The sequence below is a fragment of the Cygnus atratus genome, chromosome 4 (assembly GCF_013377495.2).
Source record: "Cygnus atratus isolate AKBS03 ecotype Queensland, Australia chromosome 4, CAtr_DNAZoo_HiC_assembly, whole genome shotgun sequence".
NCBI classification, from domain to species: Eukaryota; Metazoa; Chordata; class Aves; order Anseriformes; family Anatidae; genus Cygnus; species Cygnus atratus.
This window is the reverse complement of record NC_066365.1, coordinates 74816229-74839269: the sequence shown is the minus strand read 5'-3', so window position 1 is coordinate 74839269 and position 23041 is coordinate 74816229. Positions and strand designations below refer to the sequence as shown.

Sequence of the window (23041 nt, the reverse complement as noted above, 5' to 3'; positions counted from 1 at the left end):
TGCATGTACTACCTACTCAAGCCAGTGATCTTCCGAAGGATATTACGATACCGTAGGAGCGGTGTGAGTTCGCCCACACCGAGCTCCGTCACCCTTACTCTATTCTTCTGTGCTCTGTAGGTAAAATAACTGTGGATGTGCGTTGTTTTTCTATCGATAATGCGACATCTTTCGTTTGGTTTTGTTTTGTTTTTTTTTTCCTAGTACAGCTGGTGAGGGTCAATTGGCTCTTTTGTAATCTGCCGTGACTGTTACTTCGCTAGAGGCTGCCATCCCCTCTCCTACAATTCACCCCTCTTCGGTTGGTTGTTTTGGAGGGCTGTGTTTGGTTCCTTTGGTTTTCAAAGCATTTATATGCAGCAAAACAGTTCAAAGTGGCAGGTTCGTTTTTTTTCAGGGCATTTTTAGCCACATTGGCTAATGGAGCAGAGCTCTTGGGATCGTGAGCAAACTCACTGTTCTGCGTCAAGTATCTCGTCTAGACAATGGTCTTAGTGAAGTCAGGAGGAGATCGGCCACTGATTTCAGTGAAACCAGACATATCTCTACCAGATGACTCCCACCTGCAGCCCGTGGCTACCATGGCTGTAGGAGGTTAGGACGTCCTTGAGCACCAGGATGAGCCTGTCCTGGTAACAGAAGCCACCAAGGAACGGTCGCCCAGCAGGAGCTTCTGTTGACACATGCTGCGTTTTCATTTCGTTGTGTTTTCCTTCTGCATTTCCACTCGCCTCCTGGGTTGTGACCAGTCCTGGGAGCAGAAATATCCTCCCACCTCTGCCTTGATCCCCCTGTCCTTACATATATCCAAGCTGGCTACAGCAAGAAAAAAAAAAAACCTTGAGATCCAAGGCAGTTCTCCTTCTCAAGAGCCCTCTTACTTCCCACAGTCAATGGAACGAGGTTTGGGGAAGCCTCCGAACCTGTGGGATGTTTATGCAAACAGAAGCTTTAGCAGTTTGCCCAGTAGTGGGCAATTGTGCTAACCCATCCCCAAACGAGAGGCGCTTCGGTGCATTCTCTCTGCCCAGGGTGTACTTACAGAAGGCACCCGAGCCTCGCTCAGGAGTCGCAGTGAGCACATATCAGCGTTACCACTGGGTTGCAATGGGGGAGGTGAGCATCAGCCTTCAGTGCAGCCACGTGGAATAGTGCCCATCGCGATCCCACGTGGTATCACAAACTCCAGGGATGGAGATAACGCAGGGCCAGCTTAAAAAATACTCAGCTACTGACTCTGAGCATGAAAGCAGACACAAGAAATGCTTAAGATTGTGCAAGTGCTTATGCCCCGGCAGAAAAATAACCAAATCCTACGTGCACACTCACTGAAAATGATGCGGGCATCAAACACCAGCATTCAGCTTTAAAAGGGGGGCACAGTGGGCCTGGTTCTCCCTTGCACAGATGCTTTTTTAACCATGATCCACAGCAAAGAGAGAAAAATGCTGTGCAGGGGGATTTGTGCCGACTGGGCAGCAGCCAGAGGATCGGTGCAAGCGGGAATTCGGGCACTTTGCCCTAGAGAGCAGCTAGAACAAAGCCAGAATTAGCATCTCGGGATGCTTGTGTGAGGTGACTTCAGGGAGAGTTTGGCCAGCTCACATTGCACCTGCACACCGAGGAAGAACTTCAGGGTGTTGAGAGGCAGAAGCCCTGAAGCTATTCACCTTCCAAGTTCCCTTCTCTCTCCATTCCCCTCTCCATCGCCAGGTCTGACCTGGTGGGATCAGAAAGCGTTGTGGGGAGCTCCAGGCTGGGCAAAGAGGCCAAGCAGGAGAAAGAAGACTCCAGTTAGTCCCACCAACCTCCAGCCAAGGTCAACAGTGTTACTGGGAGGAACTGCTGGTAGCTGGCAGGGATCGCTGGAGCTGCAGCAAATAGCGATGTGGAAGGAGATCAGGGCATTTTGAGACCCTGGTTGAGGGCACCTGGGTTCCCCCACGGCTTCTGCCTGTGCCTTTGGAGCTGAAGGAGAAAAATTGGTGCCACCCAGCAGCAGACAGTGCCAGACATTGCCATGCCAAGGGCAGGGATGGGAAGGGATGGGTTGGAATGGGATGGGCAAGCAAGGATCTGGCAGAAGGTCGTTGGCACAGTGCTGTTATATCCTGCTGGAGTCAAACGGGGCAGGTCCTCAGTCCCCAGCCCAGCCCCGCTCTTTGCTTCAGTGTTTCAGAGCCTGCAGCCTGAGTCAAGGGGTCTCAGAGGCACAACTCTTGGCAGGCAGATCCCAGGGCTTCCTCCGTTTCACACAGCGGGCTTCTAGATGGGGCTGAACACCCCCCAGGGTCGGGGTTGGAGATGTGGCGTCTCGTGTTGCTTTCTGTGCCTCTCTTCGGAGGAACCTGCACTGTCTTCCAGCCCAGAGCAGCTGAGGGGGACCTGTGCTTGTGAAGGGCTTTGCAGTCCTTGGGAAATTGTGAGATGTTGTTTTGGATGCCTGTTGCATGATGATTTTGAGGCCACCACACAAAAAGCAAACAGTCCATCAACAGCAAGAGCCCAGGCTATGAGATGGGCCCAGTGATCCGTTGGTCTTTTCCACCTCCGCCCCTCCTAGCCCTGCTGACCGTGAGGTTGGTTTCCCATTAACCACCACGAGAGAAAGGGTTTCAATCAGTGGCTCGAGAACACCTACAGCGATTGAAAATTGAGGACCTGCTGCTGAGGGGGTGTAGGCTGCGGTTCCCTGCTGCGTTAACAAGTGGGAAGGGGCACCAGCACCACGCTGTGGGACACCGTCTCACCAGAGCTCCTTGAAAATCCACAGGCAGGAGAAGCAGGGGCCTGCCTGCCCTCCCCACACACCCGGATCCCAGCAGCAGCAGTCAGCCAAGCCCTCCACGGCGTCAGGTTTGCTCTGACATCTTTTTCCCAGATCTTTTTTTTTTTTTTTCAGCGGTGCCAGGAATGAGTGTGTCTTGATAGACCCAGTGATACCTGCAGGCATCAGGTTTGTCTGACTGCTGGAAGGGTGCTGAACTGCCCAGGTGCCAGACTGGCATTTTAACGACATATTCAGAGAATGGCCAAGGAGGGTCACGTCTTGTCCTTCTGTGAGGTTAATAAAATGTTTCTGTCCCGCGAAACTCACCTTGGGCTTGGCCACATCCCAGCTGTCCTCATCCAGCCCTGGAGCTGATGGGACTCTGCGTGGCGTCCTGGCTCAGATGTAATTCTGCAAGTTCTGCTGCTGCCCTCAAAGTCTTGCACGTGGTTAGGGCCAGATGTGCTGGGATCCATGGGGCTTGGGCCAATACGACCCGAGACCTGTGGAAGAGACCGCGGTGGGAAGACCCGGAGCACCTCTAGCAGCACAGCACCCACATACAGCCGCCTGAGTCACGCTCCAGGAGCGTGCGCACAGCCGTTACGTGAGCAAACACAGCACACTGATTAACTCCAGCAACTTCCATCCACAAGCATTTGGGCTAAGCAGGTTATCCGGAGACGAGTGCGCTTGGATGGAAATAAGAGCCCGGCTCTGTACGTACAGCGATTAAACGAGGAGACAAGAAAGCTCTGTGGCTTCTCTACTGCCGCCTGGGTCGGCAGTAGCAGCAGATGCTGTGTTTGAGCACCGAGCGCTACGTGGAGGGTGCTCAGCACCTTTTGCTGGCTGCAGTGGAAATGGGGAGGGCTCCCAGGAAAGCAATCCGCTTGGGATTGGTGCCCACAGAGCAGCCCGGTGTCACTTTGTCCTGCCTCAGTGCTTGCCAGGACTTGTAATCATCCCCTAAGGCTGAAGTCCCCCCCCTGCCATCCTCATGCCCCCACAAAGCCCCCTGAGCACAGAGAGGCTCCCAGTGGCGTCCCCCTGCGCCCTGCCACCCGCGAGCCCTGCCCATGGGAAGGACTAGCCCACCCCACTCCTGCCCTTCGCTGTGGCACTTTACAGCTCACTCCAGCAGGGAGCTCATGAGCAACACGACCAAAGATCTCTGGAAGGCGCCGGACTGCGTGCCTGGAGCTGCCTCCCTGCCTCCCCAGGGAGGGAAGAGGCTGGGAAGGGGGAGCGCTAGGCAGGACCCGCTCCCAGCCTCGGGCAGCCGAAGTAGGGGCCAGCGAGAGAAACTCACTTCTGTCCTGAACGAGAGCAGGTCCAACTTGCCGTTCTTCTAACCCGATCCCTCAGCCTAAGCCTCAAAGGGCAATTTATGGAGTTACTTTTCACCAAGATCCTTTGCTGGAGATCTGCTCCCCATGTTGCCCGCATCCTTCTGCTCCTCTGCGTCAGCTCTCAAGCCTCCTCTGCCTCTTTTCAGTCCCCACTGTCCCAGTGCTCTCCCAGATACTTTATTAACAAGCAGGAGCCCCCCCAAGACGTGGCTTGTCCGGAGCCTGCCCTCAGGGGAACTTGGTACTAGGCTCCTGATCCTCACCTCTCCTCTCTGTCATTCCCATGTCAGCTAGATCAGCCCTGCTTTACCTCCGGGAGCGACCTTGTTGGAGGACATCCCCATGGCCTGCAATCCCTTGAGATCACTGCGTGGGGCTTCACACCATCATAACTACGCCCAGCCAGCTGCAGGGCGTTCCCAGCCCCTCTACCCCTGCAAAGACAGGGGTGCAAGGGGCAGGAGCATCCCTGCTCACACAGCTCCCATGCCTCCTGTTCCCTGGGGGGCACCGAGGCGTTAGGATCACATCCAGCTGTTTTCAGGCTTCCCAATAGGATGTTCTATTAGTGCAAGTGTCAGCAAAACCAGAAATGAGCCTCTGCACTTTCGGGATAAGCTTCCTCCCTGGTTCACCCAATGAAGGGGATCGTGTTGGATCTGGAGCCCGGGGCAACCTCTGGCATGCAGGGTTGTGTGTTCAGGGCTCTTTTCCAGATCTGTTTTCTCAGGCAGAAAGTCTCTGCTTTCTGCCACGAAGCAATAGGTTTTTCTAGAGAGATATAAAAGGGACTTCCCAACTCTGATACCTGCAGGCAAGACAATGTTCCTTTGAATACCTTTGTAACTCTAGCTCTGGGCTCTCCTCTTTCAGAAAGGGATGTGAGGCCAGGTCTGGCTCCAAATAACCACCAATGACTTGAGCTTGGTGGTGCCCATGTGTCCAGGGAGCCTGGAGATGCCCCCGTGCAGCAGGCAGGCAGTCTGGGTCCCTGGGACGTGTGGTCCATCCTCCTTTGGTGCCCACCCCGTGACTGTAACTGGTTGCCTGCAGCGGGTCTTCTCCATCAGCTCTGCCATGGGAGCCACCGGGTCCCGAGGGGCGTCTGAGCTCACAAAGTCGCATTTGGTGATAGCCAGACACCAACGGGAGACCAAGGAGCCCTCCTGGAGGAGAAGGTGCCCATGGTGGCACGTGGGTTCCCTTCCAGTGGCCGAAGGGAACAAATGTGCCCAGGCAGAGCTCCACCACCGGTGCCAAAATGCTGCACAACCCCAGACGTGTCTATGCAGTCTCCTTCCACGCAGTGGAGTCCCTGCAGAGCCCGGCACAGGGCTAGGTCTCCTCCAAGGTGTCTTTGTTTGCACTCATTCGGACCTGGTAAATGCTGTGAGCTGAGAGGCGGCCTGTCCGGACTCTCTCTTGGCCTTCGCCTTGCACTGGGCAGTATGGTTGTGAGGGTTTCCTCATCCAAAATAAATGCACGTTGCTTAGTCACCCGTCTCCGCGTCTCTTCTCCAGCAGATCAATAGGCCCCCAAAACCCAGCTCCCCGACGGAGGGACGTCAGGTTGGGCCGGCTGGCGCCCCGAGCAAGTCTGTTGTCTGATCTCACCAGCAATAAAAGCCCCACAGGGGAGCGGCCAGAGCTTTCCAGGCTCTGTGTGTATGTAGGATCTCTGCATCAGACCCTTCGTCCAACGTTTTGGACCTGCCCGACTGTAAATTCAATCCCAGCCTTGTGCTTTCTCTCCTCTGTTTGTTTCTTGAAGCCTCGGTCTCTCCCTCTCTGCTCTTACTGTGAATTCAAACCAGAAGTGTTCTGAACTCGACTCTGTTACTGTTCGTTCTGCGCTGACTGTTGCTGGTTCTCTGAACAGCGTTTAATGATACTTTGAAAAAAAAAAAAAAAAGAAAAAAATATATATCTATATAAATATACTTAAAAAAATAAAATAAAATATTTAAAAAAGAACTCCATAAGGTTGGGTATGTCTCCTGTCCACCAGTCACTTTCAAACACTGTTGTCTTGACCTTGCCTCTGGTCAGTGCATTTAACAAAAAGAGGTTGAAAAATAAAGAGATAAAATGCAGCATTCTGGGATTTTTGTACAGCAAAGGTATATCCATTTAGGAAATTCTTGTTAAAACTACACCACATTTCACAATCTACTGCTAGTCTGTTGTATGTTTCCATGGGGTTATAAAGATGTGAAGAGCTACTGCCTTCGCGATTTTCTACGGTGAATATATATATATATATCTGTACAGAGGTATGTATATATATAAATATATATGAAGATCTATATGTATACGTATCTCTCACTCTCCTATCTCTATCTGACTGTGAAGGATTTTTATTGGGCAAAATAAAATGGAGAAAGGCCCCTTTTAAAAACCTGACTGCGTGCTTGCCTGGTTGTGTTGCGTGCGGGTGGGAGAAGCAGAAAAACTACAGGGGATTTCGGGAGGGACCCGAGGAATGGTGCCTGGGGGGCTGCTGGAGATGGCTCCACGAGGGAAACCCACATCTCAGACACAGCAGCACAGCCATACACGTGCTGGTCTACAGCTTCCTCGCAGTCCATTAGAGTGGGGTAAAAGCACTTGTAGCTCCTGGCTCTGAGGATGGAGAGCAGCCTGGCATTGTGGAGCAGGAGGGAAAGGCGGAGGCTTCAGGGAGCAGAGAGGAGCAGCGCACACCTCCACAGTCCATCTCTTCAAGCTGACGGAGGTGATGCTGCTGGGCACAGCCGTCCCCAGCCCTTATTCCCCAGGGTACAACAAGGGCTGTGCAAGCGTTCACTCTACGGTTACCATAAAGGAGGGATGTTTAGATGTAGAGCTCAGTGATATGGTTTAGTGGAGGACTTGTTAGTGTTAGGTCAGAGGTTGGACCCGGTGATCTTGGAGGTCTCTTCCAACCTAGATGATTCTGTGATTCTGAGGCTAAATGTGGGGGTCGGCCTCTTCTCACAGATAACCAGTGGTAAGACAAGAGGGAACTGGCCTCAAGTTGTGCCAGGGGAGGTTCAGGTGGGCAATGAGGAGACATTTCTTCTCAGAAAGAGCGGTCAGGTGCAGGGATGGGGTGACAGGGAGGTGGTGGCGTCACCATCCCTGGGGGTGTTCAAGGAGAGGTTGGACGTGGTGCTTGGGGACGTGGTTCGGTGGGTGACAGCAGTGGCAGGCTCGGACCAGATGAGCTCGGAGGGCTTGGATTTTGTGATTCTTTGAACTCGGGGGTGTTCGGCGCTTCCGCGACCCCGTGATTCTGCGCTTGTGCGACCACCACCTCAGGACGCCCCAAGATGGCGGCGCCCCCCCGAGGCACCACAAGGCGCCCCGCCGAGCCGCCGAGGACCTTGTCACGTGACCCCCCCCCACCTCACCCCACGTGACGCTGCCCGCACGCCCCCTACCGGCCTCGCTTCAACCCTTCCCCCCCCTCCCTTCCCCCCTTCCCCGCTCGGCTCCCGTAGGCCGGAAGTGCGTCACCAGCGGGCACCCGGAAGCGGCGGCGGCGGGCGGCAGGGCCGGAGCCGGCGGCGGCGGCAGCGCCGGGCCCGGTGAGTGGGGGGGGGGAGGGGAGGCCCGGGGGAGGCCTCGCTGCTGACAGGGAGGTGCGGGGAGCTGGGGGGCGGCCTCTTCTCACAGGTAATTAGCGACGGGACGAGAGGGAATGGCCTCGAGCTGCGGCGGGGGAGGTTGAGGTGGGCGATGAGGAGACATTTCTGCTCAGAAGGAGCGGCCAGGTGCAGGGATGGGGTGACAGGGAGCTGGTGGCGCCACCGTCCCCGGGGGTGTCCCAGGAGAGGCAGGACGTGGTGCCTGGGGACGTGGCTCGGTGGGTGACAGCGGCGGTAGGGGGGCGGTTGCCCTCTCTGAGGTCTCTCCCACCCTCAATTACTCCGCGGTAAGGGCTTTTATTTTTTTTTATTATTATTATTATTATTATCATTTTTTTTTTTAGCAAGGCTACGCGCGGAGAGATGGGAAGGAGCCCAGCCACGCCTAACCAAGAAGAGCGCAGCCTTAGGAGAGTGCTGTGAGGATTAGGAGAAAAAAAAAAAAAACCCAAACCGCTGCTCGCTGCAGGTGGCAGGGAGGCAGATCAGAGAGGTAGGCTGGGCCGGAGGAGGAGTGCTGCAGGAGCTCGAAAGATCAAGGTTTAGGTGTGGAGACGGGTGAAAGGCACGGGCAAAAGCCCCTCACGTGTTTTTTTCGAAGGTGCTGGAAGTACGGTGACCCCGCCAGCCCCATCCCGCCGTGCCCTCTGCGTGCTCGTGCTGCTGGGTGCAGGGCAGGGGGGGAGAGAAATATTCTCCTTCCAGAACATCTCCCCGGAGGTGTCGCGGAGCTCAACGCAGAGCCGCGTGGGCGCAGCCCGGGCAGCAGGCGATGCTCGCCCGCGGCGTGCAGGCACCAGGACGTTGATTCCCTGCCGCGGAAGCAGGGCCGTCGGTCCCGGGAAGAGTGTTTTGGGTAGCAGCGGAGCGCTGAGCGCCGCGGGGAGGCTCAGGTCACCTCCCAGCAGCGAACGGGACGTGTCCTAAAGAAGCGGCGTGCCTCTCGGTGCTGCTTGCCTGCCCCTCGGGGACAGCAAAACGAACAGAGGGCGTGCAGCACTGAGGCAGAGCAGAAAGCCTCGGCCAGATAAACCCCCCTCTCGTCCAAGATGAGCTCTGCAGCCCCCCCCCACGAGGGGCTGGGGGAGCCGGTGGTGCTGGAGGGGTCGGGGCCTCCTTCCCCAGGGGTCTCCTTCCCCAGCCAGGGGATCGCAGCCTGCGCAGGGCTGCTGGGCTCCAGGCGTCGTGCTGCCTCCAGGCGGCTCCAGCTGGCCGTCGCAGCCAGCAGGGGGGATGGAAATTAAATATAATCAGACATTTATATGCGCTGAACGGGGAGAGCTTTGAAATCCAGAGCTCTTTTGCAGCCGTAAGGCAGGCTGCTGGGGGGATGGGGGCACGGCCACGGGGCTCGGCAGAGCCCGCCCCGCACCCAGCAGCTGCCTCGCCTTGAGGTGCCCGGCACGAGCAGTGCCCAGCGGGTGTCTCACGAGGCCTGCTGCTTATTTACCAGCCACCCTAAAAACACAGTGGCCCCCCCCGTCCTCCTCCGTGCCCCGTTTGGCTGAGGGAGGGAGGAGGGCGAGGAGGGAAGAAGCCAAGAAGCCCTCACCGGGAGCGCGTGCCCGGTGCCTCTCCTCGCTGCTGCTCTTCGCACGCTTCCAGCCCCTCCTACGCTCTTTTTTTCCCCGATTCCGCGCCGAGATGCTGCCCTCGGACAGAAACGCAGCCGCGTGCGTCGGGGCAGAGGTAAAGCCACCCGGCGAGGGGAGCACCAGCTGCCCCGCCGTGGGCAAGTTTTGGAGCCTCACAGCCTCCGGGTGCCCCCGTGCGAAGAGCAGAGCAGCGCCGCGGGCGTTCCCACAGCCCTGCGGGTGCTGGCCGGAGCTTCACGGCGCCGACTGAAGTAGCGGAGCGCTCCGTTTGAGTACGTGAAGCCTTTTGAAGCTGTCTCTCTGCATCGCAGGAGGACGTTCCCACCGCTTAAAATGAAAGAAGAGCGGTCGGGCTCTCTTACGGGAGCGACAAAGAGGGCACTTCTCCCTGAATTCCCGCAGTCTCCGCCGGGTTCCTCGTAGCTGGCGGTGCCCGCCTGCTGGTTTGGCCTCTCCGGGCGTTTCGGGTCGCCTGGGCGCTGGCGCTGCCCCGCGTGGTGTGTGCCCGGTAGCGGCTGCCCCAGGGCCTCACGGGGGAACGGCTGCTCTCTGGGGGAAGCGCTGGAGTCACCCGACTCGGGGTGGCGTAAAGGAGCAGATAACGAGCGCTGCCTGCCCGGTGGAAGCCACTCATTCTCCGTCTGCCCGTTTTTTTTTTTTTTTCTTTTTTCTTTTTTTAGTAGCCTGGGAGCAGTTCAGAGCCCGGTAAAGCCGCGAGCCATGGCTACGGTGCTCGTACGCCGACGGTTCCCGAGGCTGAGCAGGGCGACCGCCGCGGTTCTGACCTCAGCCCCGTGCGAGGCCGAGGGCGGAGGCGGCGAGAGCCCGCGGAAGGAGGAGGAGAACCCGAAAATCACCAGCGCCGGGAGCAAACCCGCTGCCACCATCCGGCTGCTGATCCCCGCCGGGCTACAGGGTGCTGCGCAACCCCGCTGCCTACGCCAGGAGCAGGGCTGGGAGCTGCGGCCGGGCTCTCGGTGACCCTCCCACCAGCCCTGGCGCTGCTCAGGAGCACCGGGGGCTCCCTGCTGCGTCCTTCCAAGTTCTTCCAGCCGCCAGGAACGCCCTGGCCAAGCCCCCCCGCGGGCGGAACCCCCCGGCGCGGGCCAAGCGGGAGGCAGAGCGGGAGCAAAGGGAGCTGCACGACTCCAAGGAGGACCCGCGCACGTTCCAGCGGGGGCGGCCCGAGTACAAATCCCTCAGCTACGATAGGTTCGAGCCGCTGGAGGCCATCCCCTGGGAGGAAGGCGAGGCGGTTCTGCGCGGTGCGGCCGCCCAGGGGGGCAGCCGGAGCCCGGGAGCCATCGCCGAGGGTTTCCGCAAGCTGAGCCGCCTGCCTGAGGAGCACCACGCGGCGCTGGCGTCCGAGCCCAGGTTCGACGCCCTGTGCTGCCGCGTTGTCGACCAGATCGAGTCGTTCAGCACCGCGGAGCTCGTCGAGGTTTTGAAGGCTTGCGTCCGTCTGGGCGTCCCGCCCGCCCACCCCGTGCTGGACGCCTGCGAGCGCGACTTCTGCCGCCGCGCCTGGGCCATGAGCCTGGAGCAGCTGCTGCTGGTGGCCGACTGCTGGCGCTGCCTGGAGCGCGCCGTGCCCTCCTACCTCGGCATCCTCTTCAGCTACGCCAGCAGGAGCTGCAAGGAGCTCGCCCTGCCCCAGCTCGTCCAGCTCCTTTACATCATCGGCGAAGGGCGGAAATCCCCCCCGGACCTGGTGCAGAAGCTGGAGGGCGTCATTTGGAAGCACCTGGACTCGTGCACCCTGGAGGAGGTGGGAGCCATTTGCCTGGGGCTCTTCAAGTCCCTCAGCGCCGTCTCCGACCGCCTCATGAGGAGGATCGCGGACAGGGTCTCGCTGCGGATGGAGGAGATGAGCACCTACGCTTTGGTCAACGTGCTCAAAATGCTGCGCTACGCTCGCCTGGACCACCTGCCCCTCCTCAGGGAGCTGGGGAGGGTTATTCCCCCCCGAATCCCGGCCACGAACATCCAGGGCGTCATGCACATCACCCTGACCTGCTCCTCCCTGCACTACTACGACGAGGGCGTGCTGGCCGCCGTGGCCGCGGCCCTGCCCTCCAAGGTGGCCTACTGCCGCAGCAAGGACGCCGCCAAGTTCCTGTGGTCCTTCGGGTGCCTGGACTACGAGCCCCCAAACGAGGAGGAGTTCTACTCCAGCCTGATCGAGCACATGCGCAGGAAGCTGCACGAGTTTGAGAAGTTCCCAGAGCACCTCCTCACCGGCTTGCTCGGCCTGGCCTTCGTCAGACGCTTCCCGGAGGAGCTGATAGATCACGCTTTGAGGGACGACTTCGTCCAGAAAACGAGAGCGAGTAAATACGAGCTCCGGAAGGACCTGTTCACCCTCGCCAAGAGCGTGGATATCGAGTGCCCGGGCTACCGGGGCAGCCGCCTCCCCCCTCAGCTTTACCAGGAGATGACCGAGATGGTTTTGGCTTTCGCAGAGCAGGAGATCTACGTCAGGCCCGAGATTGTGGAAGCCGAGTCCCTTCTCCAGAGCGTGCTGGGCGGCCCCGAGTACGTGAGGAGCCACATGATTCTGCCTCACACCCGCTCGAGCGACCTGGAGGTGCACCTGGCCGTGGACGGGCGCCCCGTCCCTTTCAATTCAAAGGCCGCCGCGGGTAAGAAGCTGAGAGACGTCGGAGTTAGTCTGACGGACGACCTGATGGCCCAGCTCATCGGAGGGAAATCGAGCAGCCGGGCTCGCTTGGCAGCGGAAAACGAAGCCGCGGCTCCTGGTTGGGAGCAGACGGGGGAAGAACAAGCTCCCCGCACGTCGTTTGCGGGCAGATCTGTTAGCGCGGGCACCTCGTTGCAAGTTGTACCCGAACTGGGGGGCTGCCTCGAAGCCCCCGCTTCCCCTGTGCCGCACCAGCAGCCTCGGGGGGTGAAGCTGGCGATCCAGGTGTCCAACCGCAACCACTACTGCTACCTGTCCAAGCGGCTCCTGGGGCTGCACCGCTTGAAGAGGCGGCAGCTGCGGCGCCTGGGCTACGTGGTGGTCGAGCTTCCCTTCTGGGAGTGGTTCCCCCTGCTCAAGCGCACGCGCTCGGAGAAGCTGAGCTACCTGCACTACAAAGTGTTCGACCCGGCGCTGCTCAGCAGGGCCACCTAGCACCGCCCGCTGCATCTCTGCTGCTTTAAACGCTCTCTGGGGCTTTGGTCACCGTTTTCGGCAGGTGCTTTGTGAGCCGAGGCTGCCTCGGCGTGTCCGCCCGTCCTGCTCCGCTGACGGGCACCTGTCCCGTGCTCTGCTGCGGTACGTCGAGCCTCAAATGCTTCCGTGCCGAATAAAACCCGCTCTCACACTCATTTTTCCCCTGTGATTGCTTTGTTTTCTCTGCCCTGAACGAATGCGGGTGGCTTTGGTTGCTTGGGACCAGGGCGGTGTCGTGATATTTGGGGAAGAATTGGGGTGGCTTTTAGGCACGGTGCTGGTGCGGGGGTCAGGAAGACGCGCATCTCCTCAGCCTTTCCAGCTCCGCTCAGCTGGGGCTGGTGGGCAAGCTGAGCTTCTCCTCTAAGGAGCTGCGAGTAAGCGGGGCAGAGGGTGGAAGCTGAGCGGCGGGACGAAGGCGGGCGCTGAGGATCGGGGTGCTGTGACCCCAAAGCGTGAGTTTTGTGCAGAGGGGACTCGAGTCCCTCTGCTCGGGGCGGTGTCGCCGCGGGGTGGCACGTCCTGGTGTGCCCCAGCTCTGGAGGCTGCTGGTCTCGCCCTCTGGTCGCTAATTGCCTCGAAGAGCTGATTGCCAGAGCGGATCGAAGGCTTGGTAAAGGGATAAGGACGGAGGCCATAACCTCGGTAACGGCCTCGGGCGTGGAAGGAGCTTTCCTGGGCGGCCACGAAGGCTTGCAGCCCGCAGGGCAGCGCTGCCAAGAGGTGGGATCCACGGGGGGTTCCCTGGAGAGGCTGAGCGGGAGAGGATCTGCAGCCCAAGAAGGTGACGTGATCAGAGATGGGGTTGAGGGGGATCTTGAGTTGTTCCAGGAAAGGGAACAACGAGGGCTGATGTTTCGTTACATCAGAGCTAAAGGACTGAAGGAACCCGCGGGGCAGCGGGTTCAGAACGCACCCGAAAGCAGCGGTGTTGTCCCAGCGCCTGGAACAAAACCTCAGCTCTCACTCCCACCAGCTGCAGGTGCCAGAGGTCGCGGCGGTTCAGAAGCTGAGTGGGAAAAACTCCCCGCAGGCAGCCCTGTTCCTGCGGCGAGCCTCTGGGGGCCAGCACGCCAGGAGGTCGGGGCGCGGGGACGCTGCTCTGCGCCTGCCGTGCGGCTCCTGCCCGCCCCGTAACGCTTCTGCTACGTGCGTTGGTGCCTCGGGTGCCACGTTGCTCGTTTCAGACCGTGCAGACCCCTTCCTCCTGCCCTGGGGCAGGTCCCGCTGTCGCTGCGGAAAGGCACGCTCACTTTCCTCTGGTTCGTGAACGCCGTCGGAAGCTTCAGCAGAGCGCTGGGGGCACGGACACCCTCCCTTGGAGCTGTTTAACACCCGCCGCTCCCGGTGGAGCTGTTAACTGGCGATTATTTGTATTTGTTTTCAATCTCAGCTGCCCCCCGGGGCTGCCGGAGCCCTTGGGAACCGTTTCTCCCCCCAGCAGCTCCGCGGGGCCATCCGCGTCCCGAGGGGCCCCGGCACTGCGCCTCGTCCACGCGGGTCCTGCCTCAAACCTCTGCAGGCAGCAGAAGGACGCAGCAGACGGGGAGAAAACGGGCACAGAGGCGAAGCTTTTGGTCCAAGGCCACGCCGTGCAGGTCCCACGTGCTGTAACGCGAGAGCCTTTCGCTGACGTTCGCTTATTTTGCCTTCTTTTTTTTTTTTTTTCCTTTAAAGCTGAATCTGATGCTCAGAAAGTGAGCCCCCTCCAGCTGCAAAGATGGTAATAAACGTCTGTCTCCCCCAGTTCAAGCCGAGAATTCACTGCAACAAGGTAAAGTGTAAAAAGGTGCTGGTTTAGGGGGGCGGAGGGGCGAGGTGGAAGTGGCTTGCCATGGCTGGGGAGGCTTGTTTGCCGCTCATCCGTGATAATTAGCAGGCTGGCTAATTATCACGGCGTGGCCGGCTGTGCCGGGCCGTCCCGAGAAGGCGCAGCGAGGGCAGCTCGTACGAACTCCCGTCTTTTTGCACGGCCTGGGCAGCTCAGGGAGGGATTTGAACGCGGGAGCCGCTGCCTGCTCGGGATCCGCGTCTCACGCCAAGGCGAAGCGGAGCCGAAGGCTCGGCGCTTTGAGAAATCAGTCCGGGGAGATTTCCCAGTGGGCCGACGCCGCTCTTCCAAACTTGGTTTGCCCTTTCCGTGCTTGGATTAATTAACGCGAGCGCTGCGAGTTAGAGTTAGAACACCGTGTGGCCTTCCGTGAGTGCTCCAACGTGGCACACGCTAATTACCGGAGGGGAAGTGCCCTCATTTTGCAGGATCTCATAACAAGACGACGTTATGTGCTTACAGGTGCGCGTGCTTTGACTCTAGATATGTTTTTCCCCGCAAGATTGCAGCTTTCCCCTCGTCCAGTAGAATATGCAGCTCTTGGCAGTGTTTGTTGAAGGTGCTCTAATCAGGACCCGGAAGCTTTTGCTCGGCACCGTCAGAATCTCTTAGCTGCCACCTCGTTTTTAGTCTGAAAGCCACTTGTGAGTAGTAAGTCTCCCGTAGTAAGTCCCTCTTTTGAGTAAGTAAGTGGTAGGGAAGATTCAGAGAACGTCCTCACGCGGCAGGAGGGGCTGACATGACGTTTCACCGCTGTCGACAGAGGGAAGCTTCCCGTTTCCCCAGTGCTCTGCTCCCGGCCGCGCTGCTCTCCAAACCCCTCCAGGCCTCGAGTTAATTCACCGACCCAGCCGAAACCACAACCCACACACGACTTTTCGCTCTTGCAGCGAGTTGAATCGGCTCTGCAGGCCGCTGGCCAGGTAGCAGAGGGTGCAGAGATGGGACGGTGTGCCTGGGAGGAGGCTGGGGGTGCATCTCCTCTCTCGTCTCGGCTACACGTGAAACCACAGCCAGGGTTCCTAGTCTGCTGACTTAAGACGAAGTCCCTGGGAAACTAGTTTCCTCTTTTATTTTCTTGCTTCAACTGAAATCCAGTTTTCTCTTGAAACGCAGATCTCCGCCGACGGTTACGAAGTGGAGAACCTGATCTCGGAGGACCTCGCCAGGAGAAATCGTGGTTTCCGCAGCGAGTACTTCATCAAACCCCCCGTCCACGTCACCATCTCCTTTCCCTTCAACATCGAGATCTGCAGGATCAACATCGACGTCTCCTCCGGAGGCTACCAAACCTTCTCCGGGCTCGAAGTTTACACCTCTACCTCATGCGCTAAAACCTCCTGGCAGAGCCCCGAGGGGCACTTCTCAGGTCTGGCCGGCCAGCCCGTGTCGGACAAAGACACTTTCACGCTGGTGGGCAAAGCTGTCTTAAAAAATCAAAGCAAAGCGACGTTCGGCCACCGGGGCTTCAGGCCGAGGCCTCCCTTCCATCAGATGGAGAACGTTTTCTCCTACCCGGGCTCCGTCTCTCAAGACCTGTGGAACAAAGGGCCCGCCTCGCTCAGCAACGTCTCGCACCTGAAGCTCTGCATCACCCACGTGGCCGGGGGCGGCCTGCCTTGCATCAAGAGGCTGGAGGTGTGGGGGCAGCCCGCCAAGTCGTGCCCGCAGGAGGTGATCGAGGGGGTTTTCCGGGTGGCCTCCCAGTGCCTCGCCCAGGACGGCGGCAGCCTCAAGCCGGAGCTCTGGACGCCGATGGAGAGCGACTGCGTGCCCTTGGGCACCAACGACGGCGAGCGGCAGGCCCTCCGCAAGCTGGTGGACGCGGTCCAAGACGTCCCCGAAGAATTCCTGGACCCCATCACCCTGGAGATCATGACCTTCCCCATGCTCCTGCCCTCCGGGAAGGTGATCGACCAGAGCACCTTGGAGAAGTGCAACCGGAGCGAGGCGTCTTGGGGCAGGGTGCCCAGCGACCCTTTCACCGGGGTGGCCTTCAGCCAGCACTCGCAGCCCCTGCCTCACCCCACTCTCAAGGCCAGGATAGATCATTTCCTCCTGCAGCACAGCATCCCCGGCACCAACCTGCTCGGCAGGGCTCACGCCTCCGAGATGCTCGTTCCTTCTTCCGTAACCGTGTCTTCTCTGAAGAGGAAGATGGACTGCGGGGATCCGAGCTCCGCGCAGCCGCCTTATTTTTCTTCTACAGACTTGCTTGTCACGGCTACCTCAGAGAACAGTGCTAAAAAAATGAAAACGGACGGTGACTCGCATTTGATCCAAATGGACTGTTCCACAGGTACCTGGCTCCCTAACTCGCTTCTGTTTCCTCGGTGTCCTGACAGCCCGGGGCCGGGTTTTTAAGTCAGGAGGCTTAAGATTCCCCCCGCTGCCTCCAGAGAAGCTCCGAGGCTGTTGCATTTTGCTGCTGATAGACGTCCTGGCACTGGGTTCATCGTCTCATTTACACCCCCCTCTCTCCCCAGCACAACCCGCGCCATCCCCGGGTGCTGTTTGCTCCCGTTCGCTCTCACTTTTTCTCCCCTCTAGGCTCGTCGCTGTCGCCGTGCTGCCCGTGCAGCCTGCCTCCCAGCCCTCTCGGTAGCTCAGGTCGCTGTGTTCCCCTGTCAGGTTTCATTTCCCTTCTCCTCCTTGCTCTCAAGCCACCGGCCGGGTGGAGGCCACCTTTCTTTCAGAACACACGGCTCGATGCGAAGGTGGCTTTTTATCGTAGCTCACCAGTTAGCCCAGGCACCCCGTGTGTTCTTGCAACAGCAAGAAAACGTGCGGTAACAGGAAGAGAAACACTCGGGGCTGTGTCCTGGGCTGGAGGCTGAGCTTTGGGAGCGTTTCCCTGCTCAACCAGATACCAAACCTTCTCCGGGCTCCGCGGAGGAGACGTTACCCACGAGCTGTGATGTGCCTGGAGGAGGAGGAGGTGGGCACTGCTCTCCTTTCCTCCTCGCCTTCCCCAGCGTGTGTCAGACCTGGCAGCACCGCTGGATGTGAGCTCCGGGAGGCAGAAGAAGAGCCCAGAGGTGCGGCCCCGAGATAAATCCCTTGAAAAGCCGAGCGCTTTCACAGCTCCTGCCCGGCAGCCACGGCACGTGGCGGTGTGCACAGCCCGGGGTGCTCCCTGCAGCTCGGGCAGGGGGTGCCTGACGTCTCAGGAGGCGACAGGCAGAGGTACCGGGGAACTCGCACCTCTCCCCCGGAGATCTCTTCCCTCCTGTGGTGTATCCTCTAATAATGGTTACCTTCAGCTTCCAGTCCCCGATTAAAGAGCCCAGCTCATGGGCAGTTGCCTCTCTTTACTCCGTGCCAGGTCTTTGGCTAGAATCCGCTCCTCTTTTGCACGCTCGCTTTCTCCCTCGGGTGCCCAGGACTTATCTGCAAGGTGTTGGAGGTGCTGTCTGCGCGGCTGTTACGTGGCTGTAACTACTGCGAACAGCGACGCTCGCGCCTTCTCCCTGCTAGTGTTAGACAGAGTCACTGCTTTGGGTGATAATCCCTCAGGGAAGGAGCTGGGAGGAGGGGGAGAGACATCCCCAGCGCTACTCCAGCGTGCGGCCCGGGCAGGCCGTTTCCAGCCCTCGTCAGCCCTGATTGCCGTGGCAGATGTGCAGCAGTAAGGCTGAGCTCTTCCCCCCCCCCCCCGGGGGGGATGCATTTAGCAAATTAGCGACGCAGACAGCGTTTGCTTAATGTGAGGTCTTAATTAACTTAATTGAGGTCTTCGGTGCTGCACGGGGCAAAACGCTGGCGTACCCCCGCCGAAGAAGCGCCCCGCTCCTCAAACCTCTGCTTCTCTTCGCAGATGCGATCCCTCACGAGCAAAAGCTCTCGGAGAGTTTGGACACGGCCTTGACCTCGGCGCTCAGCTCCATGCCGTCCTTCACGGCCAAGCTGATGAAAGGGCAGCAGCAGGCGCAGGGCGAGGGAGGCTGCAGCACCTCGTGGAACGCCGCCTCCGGCCTCGGTAAGCGGCGAGCGCCTCCGGTTCGCCTCCGGGAGCGGGGCACGAGGGCAGGGACCGGGTTTGCGGGGAAGGCTGTGCTGCTGCTCGGCGTCTTTCGGGGCCAGCAAGCCAAATCTGTGCCTGGAATCCCAACAGGTATGAATATCTACGTACATATCACAGCATCACAGAATCGTCTAGGCTTGGAAGAGACCTCCAAGATCACCCAGCCCAACCTCTGACCTAACACTAACGAGTCCTCCACTAAACCATATCGCTAAGCTCAACATCTAAACGTCTCTTAAAGACCTCCAGGGATGGTGACTCCACCACTTCCCTGGGCAGCCCATTCCGATGCCTAACGACCCTTTCAGTAAAGAAGTTCTTCCTAACATCCAACCTAAACCTCCCCTGGCGCAACTTGAGCCCATTCCCCCTCGTATATCTGCCCGGCTGTTGAGCTGGACGCCCTAATCACAGCCCTGGCTGTGTGCGCATGCCCCAGATGATTTCTCTGGGCTGCAGGGAAGCTCTGTTGGAAGCCCTGGGCCTTTTTACGTCCCTCCACAAGCCGATGCCCGCTCTGCTGGCTTCCTCTCCTTCCCCTGAGCGAGGATCTGCCTGCTGGTGGCACGAGTGGGCGCCCAGGGACCGAGTGTCCCCGAGGCGGGGCTGGGGGTGTGCGGCTCCCAGTGACTCTCCCTGAATAGCTCTTGATGCCTCGCAGTGACGCGAAGCCATTAAGCTTTTTACTGTCCCCTTTCAAATTGCTGCTATTTGAGAGCTGAGTGAGCGGCCCTTCACAGGTGGCGGGTGACAGGAATGCGAGATGACCCCTGCAGTGTTCCGCACGGGAACACATTTTAAATCGAGTGCCAGAACAGAGGAAGGGAGGCCAATAAAATTGTCTTGGTAAAAAACGAAAAGCTCTGCGATCCCCTCTCCTTAATTAAAAGCCCGACGGTGCAAACGCTGGTTTGAGCCAGCCCCTCCTGAGCACAAATCCCCCCCCCCAGCAGCCAGACCCTTCCCTTTATCACGGTAGAGAGAGAAAAACCAGGCTGTGGCCCTGAGATATGAGCACCTGCAGCACAGGGGCCGCTCGGCCCCGGGGTGGCACGGCGTGGTGCGGGTTCTCCAGCCCCCGACCAAGCAGCTTCTCTTCTCCTGTCACATTTGCAGAGCACGGCAGGAGCGGCCAGACCCAGGGGTGCGCGTCCTGCGGCAAAACCTTCTCGCCCTACTTCAAAACGGAGCCCGTTTACCAGCTCCCCTGCGGCCACCTCCTGTGCCGCCCCTGCTTGGCCGAGAAGCAGAAGTCCCTGGCCGTGGCGTGCGGGAGCTGCAAGCGGTCGGTCGCCACGCACGACGTCAGGAGGGTTCACTTCTAACCTGCCGGGAGGACGAGAAAACAGGAGCTGCCGCTGCCGCCTGCGTGGATTCGCGCGAGGACGGCGGCCTTTGGAGAGCCTGCCGGCTGAGCACCCGTAATCGTGGAGAGGATTTGGGTCTCCTCGTGCTTACAGAGTAGCGGGGGGGGGGGGTTAGAGCGTCGCGCCGGAGCAAAGCGGCCCGAGGGTAACAAAAGCCATAGCTTCTTTAACGAGGAACTTGTATTTATACAGAACCGTCACGCCCGCCCTCTCACCGCCGTCCCCGTGGCTCAGTGGTTAGCGTAGGTGCCTTTCGGGCAGGGAGTTTCGCTTCCCCGTGAGTTAAAAACCATTTACACGTTCGGTGAGCCCTGGCGGTGGGTAACACAACACCCAAGCTACCCGACCTCTCCCCCATCCCCGCCTCGCCCACCCCCCCGATGTCGCTCGTCCTGCCGGAGTCCAGCAAGTGATGAAGAGAGGCCGTGGTTAAGGCACGAGGGACTGGCAGCGACCTCCCTCTGCTCGCAGGGACCCTTGTAGAAAAGCCATCGCATTCCACCCCCCCCCCCCCACCCCGCCTCTCGGTCTCCGTCGCGTGGCCGGCCCAGCTCCCGTCCGGCCGACAGACATTTACGCCTTAATAAAAACCGCGGTTCCAGCCCGCTCCTCGCCCCGACTCGTAACCGGCCTCGCTGCGCGTGTTAATGATGCCGCGTGGGGAATCGCTCTGCAGGGTACCGAACAAACTGGGGCTGCGAAAAGCTAAAGGTCAACACGCGGGGAGGCGCGGGGCCTCGCAGCGGCCTCGGGGGCTGTCAGCGGGCCTTCAGCCCCGCCACTCGGCTGTCAAATTCCGAGGAGCTCTGCTCTTCGCAGAGCCGCTCGGGAAAAAGCCAGGGGAAAATTACTCGGATACGTTCTGTCTCCTGGCTGCGCCGAGGGTGAGGTGACAGCGGGGGGTTTTGTCACCTGGAAGCCCTCCCCCCGCTGCTGCCACTTAATTGATGATTTCTCTCCGCCGAGCAGGCATTTCTTGCCGATGTTCTGCGCCGGTTTCTCTGGGGTAACGAGCTTGCAGCTGAATCACCTTACATGTAACGCCTTGAGTCTCTCTTAAAAGGCACCCCCTCGCTGAGCAGCTCATGAATTTCGTGGCTTTCTAGTCTGAGCAAGCAGCAGCCTCATCAAGCAGCCGCAAGGCCGCTTTGTACCGGTCCTACGGCGCTCGTAGCCTCCCTTTGTAGCAAAGATGTGAAGCCCCCGCCTTCAAACAACCACCGGCAAACGGGCAAAAAAACGATTCCTAAAAACCTCACGCGTTTTGGTTTTTTTTTGTTGTTTTTTTTTTTTTTTTTAGGCAGCCAAAATCCCTCAGCCTCAGTGCTGCTGTGCGTGCCGTGAGCCACCCAGGCGTGATTCAGCGCTCGCACCTCCTCCGCCCCAGGCCTCCAGCTCGCTCCGAGCGCTCCCGGCCGCGCCGCGCCCTCCTCCTCTGGCGCAGGCGAAGCCCCCTCGCCTCCGGCGAAGCCGCAGCAGCCCAGAAGTTTCTGGGGAAGCCCTGCCAGCGGGCAGCGGATCAGGCTGGGCACCGTTCCGCTCGGGCTGAGCACGCGTTATCTCCCCGTGGTTCTCCACGCAGGGAAATCGAGCACTCAGCCTGGTGGAGCGGGGTGTGGGGGGGTGGAAGGGGCGGCAGGAGGGTGCCCGGCCCGACCCCTGCTCAGGGAACCTGTCTGTGGGGTGGTTCCGTAGCTTGTTCCGTGTCTGTACGGTTGCGCCGAGCTCTCATCCACCCTATTTTCCCCTCTGTTGGCACTACAGGACCCTTGGGCAGCAGGTTTCATCCCTTCTTGCTGGTAGAGGATGGAGAAGGGATGGAGAGGGGAAGGGATGGAGAAGGGACGGATTTCCCCGTGCACACCTCTCGCTCTGCACTGCTCAGGAACCGAGCCTGGCGCCCCGGCTGGACGTGCTTCCTCCTCCTCCTCCTCGCTCCCGTGGTGACCGTGGGGGTCCTTCCCTCCCAGCCGCCCCTCGGCTCCCGCGCAGAGCGGGCAGGAGGTGTGAGCAGCTCGGTTTTCCAGCACCGAGGCTGTCTCCTCCTCCTCGGGAGCAGGGAAAGAACCTTTGGTGGTGGCCAGCTCGGTGGCCACCCGGTGTCCCCTCCCCGTCGCCCTGCCGGCCACCAGGGCACGGTGACCGAGTGGCGCGCTTGTGACGGGCTGGAGGAGCCCCGGGCGCTGCTAAAAGCGGTTAAAAAAAACAAAAAAAAAAAACAGGCCAATTTGGGGAGCGCCCCTTCGCCCGGGCAGGCGACGGGCACGAGCCTCTGCCGACGCGCCCCGGCGGTGCCCCGGGCACTGCGCGAAGGCTTTTACGAGTTCCTCCTTCCCCCGGCCGCAGCCACCCGCGCCGATTAACGCCGCGCCGCCTCGCATGTCGTTAGGAGCTCAGCGCTAACGAAGGGGGCTCCGCTGGGGCCCGCGGGAGCCTGGGGACGAGCAGGGACGTGGCAGAGCAAATCCGGGGCTGGGGACGTGGAGAAGGTGGCCCCGGGTGGGTGCCAGGAGGGGATTCAGGAGCCCCAGAGCACGCGGGTGGGTGTCCTGCTGGGCTCAGCACCACGGCCCTGCGGGGACCCCACCGGCTGAGCCCCCACAGGGGCTGGGGACATCCCCCGAGCACGTCCCCCCCGGTGCCGCCATCCCAAAGCCCCCTTTCCGTGCTCTCCATCCATTTTTCTTGCCTCGGCGCCCCATCCCTCCCTCCCGCCCCGTCCTCCCCTTGATTCCCGTAAGTGATTCTGCGTCGCGGCTGCGCAGCCTCTGCAACTTGGAAAACATTTTATTAACCTTCCTCGCCTTTAAAGAGCGTAATTACATTTTAATCTCATATTCCCGCGTTATCATTCCAGACACAGAGTCATTTGAATGCAGATCGCTCCGGCTAATGTAATTTTTTACGATACAGTAATGAAGAGCCGGAGCATGAGCGTGTAACGCCGCTGCCCAATTTAGCGCTGACATTTGGGGCGCTTTAAAGAAAAGTTTCCCCCAGCCGAGTGCTTTTTTAATTTTTTATTTTATTTTTTTGCATCCTCCTCGGCCTTGCAACGCAAGCGGGCCTGGCACCTGCCGTGAGCTGGGGGGACGCGGTCGGTGCTAACGATGTTGGTCATTAAGGCTGCACCTTAATGAGTCACTGCCCCCATCTCCCGAACCAGCACCGTCACCCCCGGGGTGATGCGTCCCTCCAAATCCACGGGGCAGGATGAGGCCGGGGCACCCCCCCCACCCCGGCAAGCATCACCCCCGGTTGTGCGCCCGCCCCAACCCCTCCGTGCCTCAGTTTC

At 59.5% G+C, this 23041-nt stretch overlaps 2 protein-coding genes across 4 annotated transcripts; both read left to right on the top strand.

The window, feature by feature from the left end:
* The first annotated feature begins 7607 nt into the window (after positions 1-7607).
* Positions 7608-20358, top strand: UBOX5 (U-box domain containing 5). 3 transcript variants are annotated; one of them, XM_035547415.2, is made up of 6 exons: positions 7608-7691; positions 8096-8244; positions 14202-14298; positions 15472-16654; positions 18173-18334; positions 19496-20358. In XM_035547415.2, exons 3-6 carry the CDS (start codon positions 14245-14247, stop codon positions 19702-19704), a joined length of 1608 nt encoding a protein of 535 aa, XP_035403308.1. In that variant the 5' UTR covers positions 7608-7691; positions 8096-8244; positions 14202-14244; the 3' UTR covers positions 19705-20358. The 3 variants fall into 3 exon arrangements, with proteins under 3 accessions (XP_035403308.1, XP_035403309.1, XP_050566474.1); XM_035547416.2 differs by lacking the exon at positions 19496-20358 and adding an exon at positions 18470-18711; XM_050710517.1 differs by lacking the exon at positions 8096-8244 and having other exon boundaries at positions 7622-7691.
* On the top strand, positions 10035-12679 carry FASTKD5 (FAST kinase domains 5). The gene is given in 2 exon segments (XM_035547139.2): positions 10035-10243; positions 10245-12679. Coding segments are annotated over 2 exon segments (2415 nt in total). The 5' UTR covers positions 10035-10066; the 3' UTR covers positions 12483-12679.
* Positions 20359-23041: the final 2683 nt, after the last annotated feature.